The sequence below is a fragment of the Mesitornis unicolor genome, unplaced genomic scaffold, assembly GCF_000695765.1.
Source record: "Mesitornis unicolor isolate BGI_N332 unplaced genomic scaffold, ASM69576v1 scaffold1881, whole genome shotgun sequence".
Taxonomy (NCBI): Eukaryota; Metazoa; Chordata; class Aves; order Mesitornithiformes; family Mesitornithidae; genus Mesitornis; species Mesitornis unicolor.
Window position 1 is genome coordinate 28243 of NW_010164245.1, and position 20871 is coordinate 49113.

The 20871-nt window shown below is 37.3% G+C and overlaps 1 protein-coding gene across 1 annotated transcript in view; it reads left to right on the forward strand.

Annotated features, from left to right (window-relative positions):
• Positions 1-20871, forward strand: part of ADCY8 (adenylate cyclase 8 (brain)) — a 48498-nt gene that overhangs the window by 22825 nt on the left and 4802 nt on the right. Inside the window, exons 6-10 of the mRNA XM_010194220.1 lie at positions 3384-3473; positions 4825-4997; positions 7991-8072; positions 12055-12213; positions 15473-15619. Of these exons, the coding sequence (XP_010192522.1) occupies positions 3384-3473; positions 4825-4997; positions 7991-8072; positions 12055-12213; positions 15473-15619 (651 nt within the window). The remainder of the gene's footprint in view (positions 1-3383; positions 3474-4824; positions 4998-7990; positions 8073-12054; positions 12214-15472; positions 15620-20871) is intronic.

Sequence of the window (20871 nt, forward strand, 5' to 3'; positions counted from 1 at the left end):
ATTCTGTTAAACATATCATAGAATCAGAACAGTTTAGGCTGGAAAGGATCTTAAAGCTCATCCAGCCCAGCCCCCCTGCCAAGGGCAAGAACACCTCACACCAGACCAGGTTGCTCAAAGCCCTGTCCACCTTGGCCTTGAAGACTTCCAGGGGGGGGGCATGCACAGCTTCCCTGGGCAACCTGTGCCAGTGTCTCACCACCCTCACAGGAAAGAATTTCTTCCTAATATCTAGTCCAAATCTATCCTCTTCCAGCTTAAAACCATTCCCCCTCGTTGTCAACCCTTTGAGTACCATTTGTAATTTTCTGACATGCTGATATATTTTCTTAAAGACTATCAATCCAAGTAATGCTTAGATATTAAATTACTCATCTCACAGTTCCCTCATTAATTAGATTACCAAAAAAATGAGAAGTGTCAATAAACCCAGAAAAGACCTTAAAAGAAAGGACAGAGCAGGTCAAGCACATCCAATAACAACAGCATGTAAAAAGAAGTTTAAAAATGTAAATTCTAAATATACCTTACCATTTGCTCATTTGGTGGTGTGACAAACCCATTCAGCCCAGATTCATCTTCAATAAAGTACCAAAGTATGGGCATAATCACTCTCAACTTTATAGTCAGTGCAGACATACCCTAAGATTTCTTTCTTTCTATCACACCTGTCCCAGTAAAGAAATTTTCTTCTCTCTATTGCCCACACAGGGATTTTAGTTCAATTGTGCTCCTAATATACACATCTCAAGTAAGACCCTAAAGTATGATGAATCTAGAGCAATGTTCATCAGTATACCTGATATATACTGATATATATCAATATATCTGTATCATCAGTATATCTACATCACATATCTGATATCTGTTAGTGGGGAAATGCATGTACCAAGATATGCTTAGCAGCTGTGGTTAGATAAAAATATTAGTAACTGAATATTGTAAGCCTGGATCTATACAATGCCACATGGTAAAACAGTGGGGTCTTTGTAAAACATGTGCAAAACAAATGCAAAAACAATAGAGCCCTGATTATCTGGATGTCTTCAAAAATACAAGACAGCTTTGCATGAATTAGGCAGATTATCAAGTCAGACAACCTGGCAGGTATTGAAGCCTGAGCCAAGAAGTTAAATATCTCATCACTCTTTCATCTTGTGAAGCACCTTTTGGCTATAGATGTAGCAGTGTTTTTTCATCTGAACTTTATTCTTTATAAATATTTATTTCTTTCTAGATGAGACCAGGAAAGCATTTATTGACAGTAATAACAATAGCAACTTTAGCAACACAACAGCAACAAATATTATCCTGTAATAACTAATAATAATTATGATTGTTATGTGTTATAAATCTGCTGAAGTCTGGTACTTTAAGGGTTTGTTTAATCTTTTGCTAATAGAGATGAGATTTTATTGCATTCTCTTGCTGTCATTCTCCCATGATTGAATTTAGGTTGCCAACATGCAAGGACTCAATATCTGTCTGGGCTTTTTAGTGATACCATGCAGTCACTGATAGGAGAAAGAAGAATGTAGCCACTTATTGCTGTCTTTACAGAGGAAATATAAATATGGTAAATGACAGGAAGTTCAATAGGGTTGAAAACTTCCTGAAGATAAGGACAGTGGTACATTGTAGTAGAGATCACTAAGGAGTGTTTTAGAATTTGGAGGTTTTTAAATCATGTTTGACAAAAATCTGGCAGGAAATATTTTGGTAGAATTAATCTTGCTCTTGAAACAAGATGGTTTCTAACAGGCTATCCATACCCAATTTGCTATGGATATGATCATAATGAGATTTTATCCTGACTTGTGGATTATTTTTTAGATTGTGTCCAGTGCAATATTGTGGGATGGCTAATCCAAAAACAGTCAAAAGAAATATAGTTTTCTTTACTGTCATACAGGTCAGTGGGTTTCTATAAAGCAGTTAAGAGTTATACTTATTGTCATATGTTTAGAATGGCAATGTTTTGAGTCACAGAGTTCTGACCTCTACAGGAAACCATAACATGCTTATAACCTTATTATTTCATATGTCAAAATTCTGCCATAATAATCGTTTGCTGCATGCATTTAAGAACAGGTAATGCAGCTCAGCCTTGCAGCTATGTGCATCTGCTGAGTTCAAATGCACTCAGGTGGAGGGTACTAAGTCTCAAACGCTTTCTAACAAGAGCCATAAGGCTTTGGTTTCACCAGGAGGGCAAATGAGTCTTGTGGGTTTTTACATCAAAGCCATTCTTATTGATACAAAATTAGAATAAAGTTTCTGATCCTGAAGGTCTTTTTAAAAGACACCATTGAGTGAGTGGTTCTCACGGCACTCTGCCCTGCAGAGAGGTGTACAGCACTCTTAGGAGATACCATTAACTATCTGCTGTCACAGACAACCTAGACAATGCTACTCCATTGCAGAGATGACTGAATTGCTGAAAGAACAAACTAGAGAGTTCCAAGTTCAAAATCTGTTAGAATTTAATTATAAGAAATTGGGCCTCATTAAACAAACTAACTCTGTTGGAAAGACAGGGGAACTAGCTTGTACGCACCGGGTTGATGAAATGACCTAGTATAAATATCCAGATTGGATTAATACATGTAACAGGAGCCTCCATCTGCTTTAACTGTCAAAATATGAAATCATTAATAATCTTTTTCCTGTGTTCTAAGACCATGATGCATTACAGCTCAACACTGCTCTTTTGTTTATATTTAATATACTTGGTTTGAAACACCTTTGAAATGAATGCAGGTCATAGCAGCAAAAGGCAGAGTACTACATTCTCAAGACTGTTCTATCATGAATGAATTTTCATTCCCTGTCATTCTAGGCATCACAGTTGCAGTTCTGGGACCACATTACATTTTGGCACAATCCAATTTTCCATGATGCCACAGGATTTTGTTCCACATCTAAAAGGATAAGGACTCTCCATAGCAGCACAGCAGTAAAAAACTGCTTGCAAACAAGTGCACACATGCAATCTGATTTTATGTTCCCAGTTTAATAATTTTGTCTACAGTTTATAGCAAAGTATAAATATTTTGAGAGGGTAATTCTTAAGAATTCAACATCAGTCCTCTGAAATTTCTCTTGCATGAAAGATGAAAGTGAAAGATGAGAAGCTCATCTTTCACTTTTGGCAACGAGAACATAGGAAGGCCAAGCGGATGCTGAATGTCTGCAGTGTGAATAGCTCCCCCCTTTCCATTTCATCCCCACAGTATGTCTTCTTACTGCCCAGTTAGTCCTTAATGCCAGTGAGGGCATGGAGAGCCATGGTCAGCCAGTTCCATTCCTGAACCCAGCCAGCCACACGAGCACTTAGTCACCAGTGCACAATATAGCCCTGATTTTGTTTTCTTTCTTCACAGCTATGGTGTGATTTTGACAAACCAGTAGCCTTGAAGAACCAGACGTTCAATTCATCTGCATCTTTTACAGACATCTGTTCCTATCCTGAGGTAATTCTGAGGGTACTTTTGAATCTGTGGTACAGATGGACAAAGCACTACCTGGAATCAGTGACCTGTGTACTGGTGGTGAAGCCAGGGGCCTCAACAACACCGTGAAGCTGAACCTTTGCATCTGTCCATGTGCTGATAGGAAAAGCAGAGGCGGGTTACAGAAAGAATTAATCTTGTGGACTAATGAGGCATTACAATCAAGTTTCAATCTTTGAACTTCACACAGACCCTTTATGCTGGAAACACATCCAGTAATGACTCAGTGCACCTACTGCAATAAAACATACCACTTAATTCATAGGAATCTAATGGAGACTAATACTTCTTACACAGCAAAACCAGCAGTCATTCTGCTGTAGTTATTTTAAATTTGCATTTGGAACAAAAAAAAAATCTTCTTTATGATGAGCAAGCTGGTAACAAAAATCAATGGGTTGTTCGTGTGTAGCTAAAAGAAGGATGCTGCTTGGAAAGTCATACGGCAGTGGCATAATACTGCCAGCAGTACTCTGCAAATTGCAGGGATAAAGACTTTCCTAACAAGGCACTGTGCTAAAGAAAAACGGAACTCAGAAAAATGAATGCTATCTCTCCTAAAGATGTATGATAGGAGTTAATTTAAACTACATTTGGACTGTGAGTGTCGATGTCGCTATTTTAAATCCGAATAGCTCATGGCCATGATTGTCTCTCTATATCCAGTATCAGCTGCAGGGATTGCATTTGACAGATGACTAATCATTGAGAAAAATGAGACAATGAAAAGATTAAAAAATGAGATATGAATAAAACTTCCAGGCATCACATTCTAAGAGAGTAATGAACTAAGCTAGATCTGTAATATTAAAAATAAAAATTAAAAATAAAAATAAAACCCACTCAGACCTGTGGTTTTATCCTCTGAGTAGCATGGGAAAAGAATTAAAACAGGAATATGATTCTCCCATTCTGACTAATGTGGGTCTTGTGGAAGTTCAGAATGCAAAGGAATGTAAGTTATTTTCTTTCAGTTGAGTTTTCATTAGCAAACTACTACACGCAGCATCTGTCCCTTTCCTCTTTTCAATATACAGGATGCCTTTTCCATTCTAATACAATGGAAAAGTACAGAGGAGGATTTCTGCTAACATGGAGGTCCCATGCAAAATAGAAAATACGTAGTTTCACATTCTATTTTGGCAAAACCCTTATTTTCAAAGTGGCCTACACCTTAAAAAGACTTAGCTGAGTACTAAAATCCAGCACAATTTTTTTAAACTTCTGATCATTTGATCATTTATGTAGGTATTTATGAAGTGGATATGTAGTCACTGATCACAGAAAGTAACCACTGTTCTTTTCTATTCAGTACTTTGTCTTCACTGGTGTGCTGGCAATGGTGACTTGTGCAGTCTTTCTTCGTCTCAACTCTGTCCTGAAGCTGGCAGTACTTCTCATCATGATTGCGATCTATTCTCTGCTGACCGAGACCATTTATGCTTCCCTTTTTCTGCAATATGACAATTTCAACCACAATGGAGAGTAAGTGTTCTCAGTCCCCTTTAGGAACTGTTTTTTAGTAAGGTAATGGGTCATGTCTTGCCAGAGTGTTCACATACTGGATAGCACCATAACTAAGTATGGAGTGATGGCTGCAAGAGGCAATGACCAAACCAAAAATATTTATAATGTGATTCTTTCTCAGGCCTTTTTATTAAAATGCTCATTCATGAAGACATGGAAATATTGAGGAGGGTTTATCTCTATGTCTCCCATAGTCTATCCATGTTGCTTAAAATATTCATTACAGTGCATATACATGGGTTGCTTCTGTTCTTGGAAACTCCAGAGATACTGATTGAAAATCTCCACTAAATTTAAGAAAACAGGAGTGAACAATTAATATTTTAGGCATAGGATTTTAACTGTATAAATTTCAAACTATAACGTGCAGTTCTGAAAGATATAAGGAATACAGGGATGATCCCATTTTGTAGGATTGCATTTGAAGGACAGATTCCTCCTTCCAGGCTTTCTGCCTAACAAGAGGAGTTGAAGAGGAGTTGAAGTGGAGGACAGAAAAGCCACAGTAATTTGCAGAGTCCAAGGTGCACCAAGTGTTGCAGTAACAGAATCTAGAGCAGCAGTGATTTAGCTCACTCAGAAAAACACTTCTACTGTCTTTGACAGCTGACCAATTTATTATTGCAGTTGCTTATGCTTGTAAATATGTGCCAGATGAAGATCCTCAGAATGACAGAAAAGCATGGATTTGCAGAACAATTAGTTCTCACAACAGCCACATCTTTACACATAGTAAGGCTCTGCACCTGTATCTTTCCTTGCTAGCTTCCCAGAGTTGCAAGATACTAAAGATCTGGGATGTAATTCTTTTTTTCTGATGTTACGCTCCTACAGGCTGATAATATGTCATATAACATATTCACAGCAGACCTCAGAAAATATGACAAGTGGCAGTAAGCAATATTTTGGCTAAGTAAGTAGAAGTAGAAATCATGAGCATTGTTTTTAATATCTGTCAGTAGTCAAGCATGGTAAAGAAAGATCCTCTCTTGTGTGAAAATCTTAGAAAATTCAGAGTAGTTTCTCTTCCCTGTGCTGATAAAACTCTCCAGTGACTTTTATCACAGAAGAGTAAGAAAGAGCCAGGAATATCCTCTACACCAGCCAAACATCACAGGACATAGGGAACTCAGCTGAGATGCCCCACACTCCTGACAAGGACCTGCACTTCAGCTCTGACATTAGGGAGCATGAGGTTCAGCACTGTGTGCCCAGAAACTTATGTTGACTAAAAGGTTTTGCAACTCCCTGCAAAACTGTTCTAGCTCATATATTTGTGGCTATATTTACATTACCACTATATGAAATATCAGCTGAGTTCACAACTAAGATGCTTGAGGCTGTTGCCCTTACCCAGTGTGCAAGGGGACCTTCTGGAATGAAATCTTTGGGAGGTTGTATTTCAGACAGCTTCAAAATGGGAAACATTTGAATCCACAAAAAATTGCAGATAACTGTCATGGTTTACGGCTGGGCAGATTTAGTAAAATCACTAAATAGAAAAATAATTCTATTTAGCTCAAACGAGGACAATAACTAAAATGTCTCCTGCCTGTTTTTTTGCTCTATATTGATGTCTCATCTCATAGTGGCACATTTCCTTACAGTAAATTCTTCATTAGACACACAAAGTCAGTTCAGTTAGTGGTCTCACTAGAAAGATTCCTTTTGGTTTAGTCTCCATAAAGCTCTGCTCTTTCTCTGTCTAATTTCTCTGTCATAGGAGGCCTCCTCTGACAAATATAATCTGATCTTTTTTTCACAACTACTAGGGAAAATGGATTCAGGGTCTGGACTTTGCTTTATTCTTAAGGTAGATAGGTGAGTGTCTCAAAGTCTCTTCAAACTTCCACTCCTTATTTACTCCTTTATTAACTTTTTCACAACTTCAAGCTTTAAGCACCTCTAAAAAATTTCCTCATCTTTCCTCATCTCCCTTCAACAGCATAATCGCCAAGTATTCATGGGCAATTTGCTTCCAAATTTTGTTTTTTCTCTCTTTTGTTTTACTGTAATATTGACCCTACCTGTGTCCCAGCCTCTTCTTTTAGGCTTTTTTTTTAAAAAAAACCCTAATATTACAAAGATACTCACTTTCTACAGTTTGGTCATCTTTCCACATAACTGTATTTTATCTTCAGATTTGAAACCCTTTTTAACTGCTCTGGACCTCTTCCACTTTATTTTGTCACACTTTCTACATTATCCACACACAGCATGTCAGCAATTTCATAGAGCAGGTTTCATACAGCCAGTACCTTCTTGGCTCATCTTCTTTGCTTCCCTACTGTCTGCAAGAGTTTCCTTTACTTCTCTTGTCATAGGCAGACATTTCTTCTCTGTGCTCCTCTTTGTGGCTCAGTAAAACCAGTCCTAATCTCTGTTTGCCATATTTTTATTCCCATTTGATCCACACCTCCTTCCTTCACTCACCTATCTCTTTTATCTCTAGGCTCATTCACTGGGCTTTTACTTTCACAGTCTGGAAGTTTTACTTTCTCAGCTCCAGCCTCAACTTTTCCCCACCTTTTTTGCACCTCTTCTAATCTGCAGGGACTGTGACGTTCATGGTTGTTTACCACCTCCCAGGAAAAGAGAATGACTGATACCCAGCTTGCATATCACACTTGAAAGAGAAAGTTCATCAACTTCTGTGTGTCAACTGTAGGCTACAGTATAGTTATTTAATACATAGGCTCATAGAATACCAGGTTAGAAGGGACCACAAGGATCATCTAGACCAGCCTCTTGAGGTAAATACATTTGTCTCCAAACAAGGAGCACTCCAGTTACACTCCTGTTCTCTTGAACTAATTATTCCTAAGTTAAATTTTCAAATACAGAGGATTTTTAAAGGACAACAAAAAGTGCCAGGGTGCATTATGAAAATTCTGAACAGTTATGACACTGACAAATAAATAACTATATTTTACTTTGGATTTTTTTTTCAGCACAGACTTCCTGGGTACAAAGGAGGCATCTTTACTACTGATGGCAATGTTCCTTTTAGCCGTATTTTATCATGGTCAACAGGTAATGCAAACATTTGCTTTAACCATTCCCTGTATCATTTGCAATTGTAGGATGTGACAATAATTACTTTCAAAATACCAACTGCCTCTTTTACACTTGAGCATATGACCTTTAACAATTTAATAAACCATATGCAGAATCTGATTAAAGAAAGCCCCCATCTGACACTGCCTAGCATTCTTAAAGAACATGTGCAATATTATATTCAGCAATACACAAACTTTATTGCATTTTCTAATAGAAATTGAGGGAATAAACAGGACTTCATTTATCTTAGGTACATGTACAATTGCAGTAGCATCTGACTGATTCAGTGCACTTGAGTAGGCATAAAACCAAAATGAAGAAAGGGAATAACAAACAGTGAATAATAAAACTCTCATGAAATAGCTTAGTGTTCACAGAGGAAAGCCACCAGATTTGAGGAAATAAGCACTAACTTCGTTGGGTCATGAACCACTTGCAAGAATTCTTTCACGTGGACCTAGATCATAACCAGAATTTAGGGGCCCCAAAGTTTTAGGACTGATATCCTCAAAGAGGAACTGAGAAACCTGGTATTTCAAGAACCCATACACAGCGCGCAGGGAGAGTGAAGTATGAAAAATTATGATTTAAAACAACAAATGCAATGAGTAAAAGCCACCTAAAGCAGGGTATTTTCTCCACAGCATTTCTGATTGGCAACCTCTAGACTGCTGCATGTCAAACATGTTGACTTCAGGCAGATTTCTGTTCACATAAAGACAAACAGGACCACTGCACTAAAGGAAGCTGCAACCATGATTGCCTTTAGACATTGTCCTGCATATTCAAATTGCTTAAAGATTTTCCCTTTAAGAGCATTAGGATCTTTATTACACACTTTATTATACACTTTATTAGAATATTACAATATTTATAATTCATGCAGGTACCTACAGGCTCCATTTCTTCCTTAGGAGAGCAAAAAGAAGGCGAGACCTAAATATTCTAATGATTTTATTCCTTATTGTCCTCTTTTTGAGTAAATATGGAATGAGTGAGTAGGGGAAGCAAGGATTGAAAGGTGCTTTGTGCCCAGATTTAAGTTTGACAAAAAACAATTCGTTTTGACATATCTTTATCAAGACATAAAGCCCATTTAAGAAAGATGCACAACAAATAAGAACTGAATATTCCAAATTTGAGACAACTCTTATAATATTCCCAATGATTCTTAACATAAACAATTATACAAATATAAAGAATGGGAATCATCTAAAGTGAGAGTAAGTACTAAGAAAGAAAACACTAAAGGAGTTTAGATAGAGCAAGGATTAGGCAGAATCCAGGCAATGTTCTTCAGGATGACAGTTCTGAGTTTAAATGTCTTCTACACAAGCCTTATCTGAGGTGTTTAAGGGAAACAGAACCTGGACATTTCAAGATTTATGTTGCATACAGTCATTTTTATTGGCACCACTGTGCCCTGGGACATTTCTTTACACAATAAAAAAATAATCCTCAAACGCAATCCTATAATTTTGTTAGTTTTAACAAATATTGGAATTTAGTAAAGCATCTTCTTATAATATTCTGTTTTCAAACCTCATATGTAGCACACCATTTTATCTCTGAATTGTGTTATCTCAGTTATCCACTGATGATGCAAGAAAAATATTTCATGTTACAATGTGATTATAAATAACCAGAATGATATTATCTAAAATGTAAGGATTATCTGCTGCTATTCTGAGCTAGGCTTAGAGATGTGAAATTTTCCTCTACTGCAGCATAGAAAATCAGCTGTGAAAAACTGTGCTACAGGTTTTTTTGCAAAGCTCCTATTGTAGCATTAAATATCTACAACTACCTAAAGGGAGGTTGTGGAGAGGTGGGTGCTGGTCTCTTCTCCCAGGTGATGGAGGATAGAACAAGGGGAAATGGCACCAAGTTGTGCCAAGGGAGGTTCAGGTTAGAGATAAGGAGGAAGTTCTTTACTGAGAGGGTTGTCAGAGGCTGGAACAGGCTGCCCAGGGAGGTGGTGGAGTCACCATCCCTGGATGTATTTAAAGAGCGGGTAGATGAGGTACTTAAGGATATGGTTTAGGGGGTAGATAGGAACGGCTGGACATGATGATCTCAGAGGTCTTTTCCAACCGAGTGATTCTGTGATTCTGTGACCTGAAGCATCAAAGACCTCAGAATCCACTAGCAGCTTCTGCTCCAAGCCAATCTGTAAAATACCTTTAGAACTCTTTGCAAAATTGTAGTCAATGTTGCCTTCTTAGTCAGCTGGTAGAGATAAAAGTCAGTTATGATCTGGTACAGGCTCTGTCTTCTAGCACAAAAGGGAGGGGGAAGGAAACTGAAAAATGTTGAAAAAAGTATTTAAAAAATACTTTTTCCTGACAGTTTTCTAGATGCAGTTAATTTAGGGATTTAATAGTCACAAAATGGAAGATCAAAATGTTAGAACTAGAGAAAAGATAGTATATGAAGGTGGCAATAGCATCCAGAGAGAAAGTAAATCACTGCTAAATTGCATACAAGCTTTGGAAGTTTATATCAAGCCAGGGTCACTTTCAGCTTTTAAGAAGGAAAGCTCCCTGGAGCTTGATAGAGTCAATCTATTGGCCCCCCTGCAAGGTGCTTCACATTTTCTTCTGAACAGTTTGCCATTGGGCACTGCTGGTAACAAAAAATGTGAACAAGATGAGACACTAAACAGTACCTGAAACCCCCCTTAGGCACTCCCACCCACTGCAGGCTTGCCCTTTATTTCAGCTTGGTGCATGAATTATATCCCAACCACTCCCTTAATCCCAGCACCTGTCAGCAAAAACTGTAAAATTCATCTGTTTGTAATATAATACATTTCTCTGCTGGGTGTTTGATTACTATCTCTGGTTAGAGCATTGCAAGCCTCAGAAATACATTTTTTCTTTCAGTTTACTGCACACAGATATATATTTCCCTCATTTTCAATGAGGCTGTAGCTTAATAAGTCATCCTTTGTGCAAGGTACAGTATCACATGCCTTAAAACCTGATTGAAACTCCCTTTCAGTGTAATGGACCCAAAAGTTCTGGCAGTGTTGATCTTGTCCATGTGCTGAAACACATGTGACTCTCGGGTAAACAACGTGATGTTTTGACATGTTCCCCACTTCAGCTAGCAGTTAACATTTATGTATATATGAATATGCATTTATAGATAGATATATTAAAATATAAAATATATACATTTATATGCATATATAATCTGGGCTGTGCAGAAATCTTTTTGTCCTGTACACATACAGGACTGAAAACCATTTAACTTTGGTTTGTAGCTGAGGGTATCAGGCACTGCCACTGCTTGTGTATTAAATTGTGACAGCACAATACACCAGAGACAGAGTATTCGAGGGGATATCAAACAGAATGTCTTTCACTGTCATTTAAAAGACTTAAACTGCAAATAACTGCATTCCTCAACAGTAGAAATACCTCATTTTGGTGCCACAGACCTGAAAGTCCTCTTTGACAATGTGTTGGACTTTTATATTTAGTTTTGCTGAAAGTTGCTCATCCTTGAGAAGTAAACTACCTGTCTCTGCAAAGTGTTTAGAATTACTCTTGTGCTATTTTCTCATGAAACCCATTTCATTTGAAAACACATATGAAAGGGGAACATATTTATTTCATACCAATATCTATATCTACCAATAAAGGTATTATATGTATAAAGATATATAAAATTATAACTAATCAAAAGGTGTTTAAAAGGAAAATAATTTTATGAAATTTTCTAGCCACTGACCATCTTGTATTGCCCAAATTTGCTCTGAGACACTCACCACACACAAGGCAAATAAATAATCTCTTTTTCTGGCAATTAAATAAAATTCTTTCAGAGTCAAAGATCCTCAGCAGCACTGAAGGCAGTTACGCAGCAGGAGCCAGGATGTCAATACAATCTCTACTCTTAACTTGTCAGGTTCTATTTTTGCCTCTTTCTTTTCTTTCTGGAACTACAGCTTGAATACACAGCAAGGCTGGATTTTCTGTGGCGTGTTCAAGCAAAAGAAGAAATCAATGAAATGAAGGAGTTAAGGGAGCACAATGAAAATATGCTGCGGAATATTTTACCCAGTCACGTTGCCCGTCACTTCCTGGAGAAGGATCGGGATAATGAAGTATGTATCAGTTTTATTTCTGACACTTTTATCTAATTAGCAAAAGAAAAACAGATCTGTTAGAAATCGTTAGAACTTAGTTCTTGATAGGACACAAATACTGCAAATGTTTGGTATGAGATCCACATTAAAAAAACTTTCATGCTTTCAAGTAAAAGATTCAGCACTCCTAGGACCACATCTGGAGTGGTATTTCCAGACACAGGCTCACCAGTGGGAGACACATGGACCCACTAGATCAAGTCTAGTGGAGGACCATCAAGATGATTAGAGGATTGGGGCACATGACATAAGAGGAGAGGGTGAGAAAGCTGGGTTCATTCAGTCTTAAAAGGCAAAGGCTGAAGGAGAATCTCATAATAGTCTCCAACTACCTAATGGGTGTTTATAGTGAAGACAGGGTCAAACTCTTCTCCAGCGTGCAAGTGGAAGGACAAGTTGCAGACAGAAGACTCATAGTTAGATAAAAGGGAAAAAAAATCCCTGGGAAAGTGGTCATTGCATCAAGGCTGAGAGGCTGTGAAACCTCTGGTCTTGGAGGTATTCAACTCTCAACTGAACAAGGCCATGAGACACTTGACCTACTTGGCCCTGCTTTTAGTGGGAACTGTATTAGATGATCTTCAGAGGTTCCTTCACTTTCTAAAGAGTGGTTGTAGTACACTGAAGGGATAAAGGAAAGTCCAGAATTTCTTTCTGAAAGCAGCAGCCACTTACTCCTTATCTGAAATATGGCAAAGGCATATCTGTGCAAATGCAAATCTGTGAATAAAGGCTATTGTATGATGAAACTGGAATTTTCTCATATAATGTTGGAATAATCTTTTATAATTATTAGGTTACAAGCGTTGTGAAAATCAGGTTGCCAGCACTGACTTATCTACTCATTGTGCAGCAAAAAGGAATCAAGGCTACTCTTTTCTGATTGTAGATTTTGGAAATAGATGTAACCAGATGAATTAGACTGCACCATAAGGAATCATTGTGTTCTGAAGCTGTGATCTCAAACATCACCTAGGGAAGGATAACATAGTGAGAAGCTACAAGAAAAAGCACTTTAGAAATCAACCTCTTGAGGAATTTTACACTCTGTGGCTATTAAACTGCCATAAAAACACTGCTCTGCACAGGAGAAAATGTGTATGTGAAAGCAACTAGGTTAAAATGCTTCATTGCAAATGGAGCAGATCCCAGTACCAAACATGAGTGCATTCTGACATATCTGCATTATGGATTTTCAGGGAATATGTGTTCTCTCTTAAACATTCATTCACATACACTCACATGCATAATAATCTTCAGAAGCAAACAGATGCCCCATGGATCACTGCTGATGCTTCAATAATTTGCCACTGAATTCAATTCCACCACCCCTGTTTTTTGTAAGGCAATTTCCAGAGTGAGTATAGTTGGGGATGATTTATGTATGAGCTGGCTGGCTGTAACATCTACCAGATTTCAATACAATCAATCCTGCAGTTCATGTCTGGCCATTAAGTTAATTTCTCTGCTCTCAAAAAATGAATTCCCAAATGTGTACTGTAAGCATTTTCTCATGGATGTATTATTTCTGTCTTGATGCTTCTTACCAAAAATAGAAAAACAGAGCAGCTGAAGACTCAGCCAGTTGTTTTCTGTCTTTATGATCTGAAGAAAGAGTATGCCTGAGTGTATATATGCTTCTCCTAGCACATAATGTCTAGTCTTCTGTAAGCTTCCGTGAACCAACCTGTGCATTACTTTTTTCTATACCTATGAAAGAGAATAAGAATGTCCTTAGAGTACGGCTTCCATGACCCTGCAGATGTTCTTCAGTAAAAAAAACAAAACTCTAAGGGCAGGAAGGGCATCAATCAGGTTTTTTCTCAAACAAAGCTCTGCATTTTCTCTGGAAACTAGCAGAATTTTCCTACTTTTACTGTAAGATGCATTGTTAGTCTAGATAAGCAACAGCATTAGCAGTATAGCAAAGTACAGGCAAGAGTTCAGGATGATTTTCTAGGGAGAAGCAGGATTAAGGAAGAAGAGGAGCCTGTGGAGGTATATGGCATCCAGCAATAAATCCTTTTATCATGACACCAAAGCACTAAAATTTCCTCAAGCACACTAACAAGAACATTGAGAAGCAGCTGCTCCAGGTCAGAATGTCGTAAGAGAAGTCACAGGACAGAAATGAAAGTATCTGGCATTGGGAAAAACAACAGAAGATTAAGCTAGGAAAAAAAAAAAGTAACAAAAGAGATTTCATGTGGTTGTGGTATATTAGCCAATAGAAAAGCATACCAGGAGTGGTGGGGGATCTCTGTCTTTGGCATTTTTTTAAATTGAAATTAGCTTTGTTCCTAAAAATTCAGTTGGGTTCAGATAAAAATTGACTACATTTTCACATATATAATGGCAAGAACCTGTATACAAATAAATCTGCCATTCAGTACCAGAGTGAATTATATTAATAACATAAGTGGAAGCTTATCCCAGGGCATACTTTATCTTAACAGCCTCCTGTTTCCGATCCCTTATAAGCTGCTTTCTGTCCATTATCACCCTCACTTCTGTCTCCCACTCCTTTCAAATTGTAATAGTAGGAAACTCTCCCAAAGCCAGGCAACCAAATAGCTCCATAGTCACTGTAGAAGAACCACTGCTTACCACAGAGTAAGGGCTCTCTGAAAACCTGTGAATAAACAAACTTGTAAAGAGCTGCAATAGTGTGGACTATAAATTATCCACCAGAAAATGTGGTAACTGAGAGAAGTCTTTACAAGGAGGTCATATTAGACACTTTAAATGGTCCCATCTGATCCCTGTTAATCAACAAATTGAGAAATATATTGTCAAATGCAAACATTTATGAGACAGACTTAAACAGTAATAAATAAAAAACATTGGGTTCCTTTTACTTGCCTAACAGTGTTTGATTTTCTGGTATTCACACTTGCAAATGAATCCTTCATTTCTCAAGTGGTTACCCATATAAATAAAAATGAAAAATTATATTTCATTTCTGCTGTTGTAGCCCAAGACCTTAGAAGCAGAAAGATCAGGCTTTCAAAGAAAGGGCAAACCCTGCATATAATCCATGATAAGAATGTGAGAGCTGTCAGCCTCCTTCTATTGAACTTGGCTAACACTTAATATGCTGTTGTTAAACTCAGATATTAAGGCATGGAAAAAATAAGAAACCTATTTTAATTTCAGCCAATTATGTTCCCTTCCTGGTATTACCACTTCAACTCATTTTTCTTCATTGTTCTTTTAGGAATTATACTCTCAGTCCTATGATGCTGTTGGTGTGATGTTTGCTTCTATTCCTGGATTTGCTGATTTCTATTCCCAGACTGAGATGAATAACCAAGGAGTAGAATGTCTGCGCTTGCTGAATGAAATAATTGCAGACTTTGATGAGGTAATACCAGCTACTAGAGAAAATCTGATAGTGCTTAAAAGATGAATTCCCAAATACCAAATATGTCATCCTAAATTACCAAATTTAGTAACTATTCTTCTTCCAATAATTATCTGGAGGTTTTATTCCAACTACAGTTGTCTATTTTGCTTTTTTGCACTTAGTCTTGCCAAACTTTGGTCTGAATGACCTAGTGAGATAGTGACTGGAATCAATAGTTACTCAAGTATAAACATGAATAAATAAAAGCATAGTTTGCTCCAGTGTATCTAGAAGTAGAAAATGCCTTAGTTCTGGAGAAGAAAGAAGGATGACGATATTTGCAACAGTTCTGGAAAGCAGTGGTCTAAATCCAAACAGATAAAGATGTTTTGAAGACATTGGTTGAATGGACTCAATGAATGTTAAAGGTAAAACAGTGTCAAGTCAAATGTGTAGCACACAGCTCAGAAGCAAATGTTGTGTAGAGAATGAAAGGTCAAAGGTGAAGAGAAATTTAAAACAAATAATTGGAAATTACATAAAGAGGAAAAAATATTTATTTAGGTATTCTGTCCAGTTAATTGTAGAAAGGGAGATGAGGAGGGAATAGGATAAACAGGAGAAACAAAGTCAGATCCCCAGTGCAGCTATTACCAGCTGGAAGCAAGGAAAATCTGGAAAGTGAAGAGAAAGTCCTGAGCAAGTTGCATACTTGGTTTTGCATACTCTTCCAACTAGTTAATAAGGAAGCTTAGCCAGGGAAGTATCATATCATACAACGAGCCCACGAAGAAATAAGAAAGGGGACAAGGGATAGACCAACAAAGACCTTTCAAAAAACCTTTAAAACTTCTGTCTTGGTTTGCTGGGACAGAATTTTTAGAGTAAATTTTCTGTTGAGGAAAACTGTAATATGGTAAGGACTACAACACACTGGTGGTGGTACCATTGGTCTGTGACTCTGTATTCGGAGAAGTCTCTTATTGAGAAAGTGGGGAGAAAACATCCTTTTCAGAATTCTGCTGAGCAAGGCAAGATTAGTACTAAACTGGACAGCAGGGGAGAGGGTACATGGTTGGCAAGAAATCATTGAGAAACAGTAAAAAGTCCTACCCAAGAAACACACATTCTGTTTGATCTCTGTTTATGCCAAGGAATTTTTTAATTCATTTCTGTATTGTGGAAGAATATCAACTGGATGAAGGTCTTGCCAGCTTAAAATTAAGATGCAGTTCAACAAAACAGAATTTGTTCCCTCAAAAGGAGCTGGAGCTGGATCTCACTTCCCACATGAGCTAAGTAACCATGGAGCAATTGCCTAAAACAGAGAAGGGAAAAACTCCAAGTAGGTTGCAGTTTGAAAAAAGATAACATCTTTTACCACTTTTGCTCTCAACTCAAAAAACTTTACCAAAGCGCAAAAGATAGAGCTTTTGAGAGAAGACTAGAAGATATATTTAGTCTTTACACCTGGACTAGGATTCTGCCCATAGATTAAGCACACAGAAAACCTTTTTTCCAGAAAACAAAAGCATTGTCAGAGTTCAGACCTATCCAGAATTTAGAGTGCAGCTAAAGAAGACTCGAGAATCAATGTCTTTTTAAAATTTAGTTATTTAGTGTTACATCTGTCTGACTTTAAATATTTACCGCTCTTTGAGGATCTAGCCTAGGGTTTTTGGGTTTTCTGCTTTGAAGAGCTAGTATCTTCAAGGTATTCAGAGGAAGGTATTCAGAGGAAAAGATGAAAGTGGAAGGCATACAACTGAGAAAAAGATATTAAGAAAACAAAAATGATTCTTTTTTTCTTTTATTCCATCCTGAGCAGAAAGTGCCTAAGGCCTTTCACAAGTTTTGATTAATTTGTTTTTAATTTGCTCCTCTGGTGGAATTTATGTTATCTTCATTTGAAAAGTGGAAAACAAAAGCACAAAGAGATAATTGACTTTCCTGCTTTTTTTTTAAAAACGAAGTTACCTTTTCTCACACTAGAAGCTAGAACCTAAAGATGAACCCAGATCTGAGTCTTAACTGCAGCTCATCTTTGGCATCTACATGGGGAATGTTCATAGAGTGGTAGCTCATAAAAAGTGGACCAGGGTTAAGAAATTGAGTTTATTCATATTCATACCAATGGTCAGATACTAAAATTACTAATGGAAATAGAAAAATTCACAGGGGATGCATCCCTGTGCATTTTAATAGAGAAAAACAAACAAACAAACAAAAAAACCACAATTTTCATATGAGAAAGGCTCTGTAATGTGCTAAGCTGCTGCACTGCTTTCCTATGCTATAGGCATAAATACCTGCTTCTTTTCTCTGACATCTTGCACAGCTCTCAGCATGCTTCTTGATTAATTGTTTTGCTTTTCTTTCCAGATCTGATAAAAATTATTATGGTTCAAACTTAACGCAAAGCCTATTGCTATGAATTAATTTAAGATACTTTGTCATGCATGTTCATATAATATTCACAACAAAATTCCATTGCTGCTGTGGCGATTGTTGAAGATGAGGTTTTCATCAAAAGCCCTAACTCAATATTACATTCAGGCCCCTAACACCTGTTCTGTAATTAATACAGGACCTAATTAGGGACTGTATTTTGTCTCAGGCATGTTTAGTTGAACAACAGATATGTTTTTGGTATGGGTAGTAAATGAATTTATTTGATCCCCTGCTGACTGCTAACCTACTTCCAGCACAGTTGTGCCATTAGTTTATTCTGCCTAAGCGATCTGAAAGATGATATGCCAGACAGAACAACAGAAGTAAGTGATCCTACCCATGGAAAAGGAACCAGAAGTCATTTCAGGTACCATGTTTCAGGGCCAGCATGCTGACAGGAACAGTTTATGCACCAAAAACCCCATGAACATTGCAAATCTATTTTTATAATTACCTACTTTTATATGACTGTAGTCTTAAGACACATAATAGGGCTAAACTTCCGTCCTTAGAGATATTGCACCAGAAAAAATAATATTGGAACATTTCTCCTGAAGTTTATGAGTCTCAAAGGATTTTTTTTAATGCAACATTCTTTCTACCCTTTTTAATCTATCATTTATGTATCCTAGTGATGTTACAGTTGGGATTTGTGTTTTAATAAGAGCTTTCTAGTTCACGGGTTATTTCTTTCCCCTGTTTTCTTTATCCTGCAGTGTTTTACAGGGTGTTCATGACAAGAGATTTTAACATATTATGTTGCCACACATGAAGGTTTCAGCAGAATGCAGGATCCTGCTTTCAGTCTTTGCTGATTACTTTGCAGTTGTGTGTCATGTCCTAAAACATTCGTTTTGTACTACTTTGTATATGTTTCATTGCATGTGTATATCCCAGGGTCTGGCCTCATATAGCCTTGGCTGCACATGCATTGCGGCTTCAAACCATTAGTTCTTTTCAGATACCAATCACATTTTGGTGTTTGAAAATGTTCCCTGGGCTGTCTTAGTAAATTAGCAAGCCTATTTTAAATGCCATAACAAACAGGAGCTGATTTAGGACTGAGCTGGAGTATCTTTCTCCAGTATTAAAATCCATCATCCTGTCACACTGTAAAGAAAGTAATTGGTATATAAACCATTATGTGAAGAAGGAAAGAAGCTATCTAACAGACAGGATAAAGGAGAAAAAAGAATGAAGATTAGGAAACAATAATGAATGAGAAGAAAAAATATAACCTGAGATTAATTCTTTTAAATTGCCTCACAGCCAATAGGTTCTTTCTTTCTTAAAAAGAGTAATTTTGGATATTTATCATACATTTTAAAATACTGTGCTGTTTGCTGTCGCTTCCAGCAGCCATCTGGAAATGAAAACATAGGCTGTTTTTAACCAAGACCATTTTCTTCCCTTGCCCACACACCTGGTGCTCTCAGACTGCTCACAAAAACAGAACTACAAGAAATGATCTTTTTCTTTAAGAGAGCAGTTGGAGGAGCTGCCGTTGTAGGAGGGAATTGTAGATAATGGGCTTTTCTCACAGTTCGAAGAAAAATGAGAAGCAGGTCAAGTTTTTGGACTTCTCTGATTTGGAAGAGAGCCATTAACCATATGGCTTTGTATTCCCAGCGCACAATGCCGTGCAGCCTCCCATTAGAGACAGATGGTATGATATCTGTACACGAGCAGCAAAGCTTCCAAGACCACAGCACTTCTGCTGACGTATGCTGTGGTTAGTTCAATGGCAGGGGATATTTCATGTTATGCCTTTGGTATGTTTCTCCCTTTGAATGAAATAATCCCTTTAGTTTTTAATTGACAGGAAACTCAAACCCACAAGATTGAAAAAGAATGCATGATAGTATATAAAAAAGGGGAAATTCTTTATTAAATTTTTGCCTGACTACAGCAAGATTTTTTTTCATTTAAATAACAACTAAGTTGAGCCTTTAGAACTGAAAGCTTTAAATTCCTTTTTTCTGGGAACTTTTTTTCTTCCTGGAGTGCTTAACCATATTGATGGCTAAATTTATTAGACACCACACTGCTTATTATGAAGTTTCCTGGGGTATTTTGGTATTAACATCAGCAATACACAATTTTAAACTTGTGATGAGGTGATACAAACCCATATTCAACATAACACTCTGTTGTCATTGAGGGCATTCACAGCCTGAACTCTGCATAGGTCTCTCAAAGAATGTATGGGTCTAGTTTTTATTTCATGGAAAGTCCTACATTAAACTGTGAATACTGACTTGAAATAGGGGCCGAACTGACACTCCTATTCTACTCAGTGCTTTAGTCACTAGACTGAATTTATTCTTCTTCTTGCAGATTCTCGATCTAATGAGTTATCTATGCCTACTTAGCACCTATATCTGTCCCAAATAGACACAGATGTTTGCCACTTCCCATTGGTTCCCTTTATTTTTTGTAGAAGGGGAAAATACATAACAAAAGTGCAGACAGAATGACCCAATGCACATATCAGTGTTAGGTCCAACAGTAAGTAGAGGGAAGTGTGGAATACAGGAGGACTTTATCTCTTATAGAAGTTCTTTGGACTGTGTAAGATGGTTAAAATAGTTATTTTAAGTGGACTGAATTCCCTTTAACACTGGCCTCATCATCTGAATCGTTTCTGTAGCAGCACTTAATTTGTAAACTGAATTTCTCCAAAAGAGATTTAATAACACTTTGAAGTAATCAAGTCTTCTTCTATTCACACATACATGCACAGAGAGTTTGTCTTCATTAATTTTCAGTGATTATACCTCAGGAAATGCAGGACCCATCTGCATTTAAGTTTGGATGGA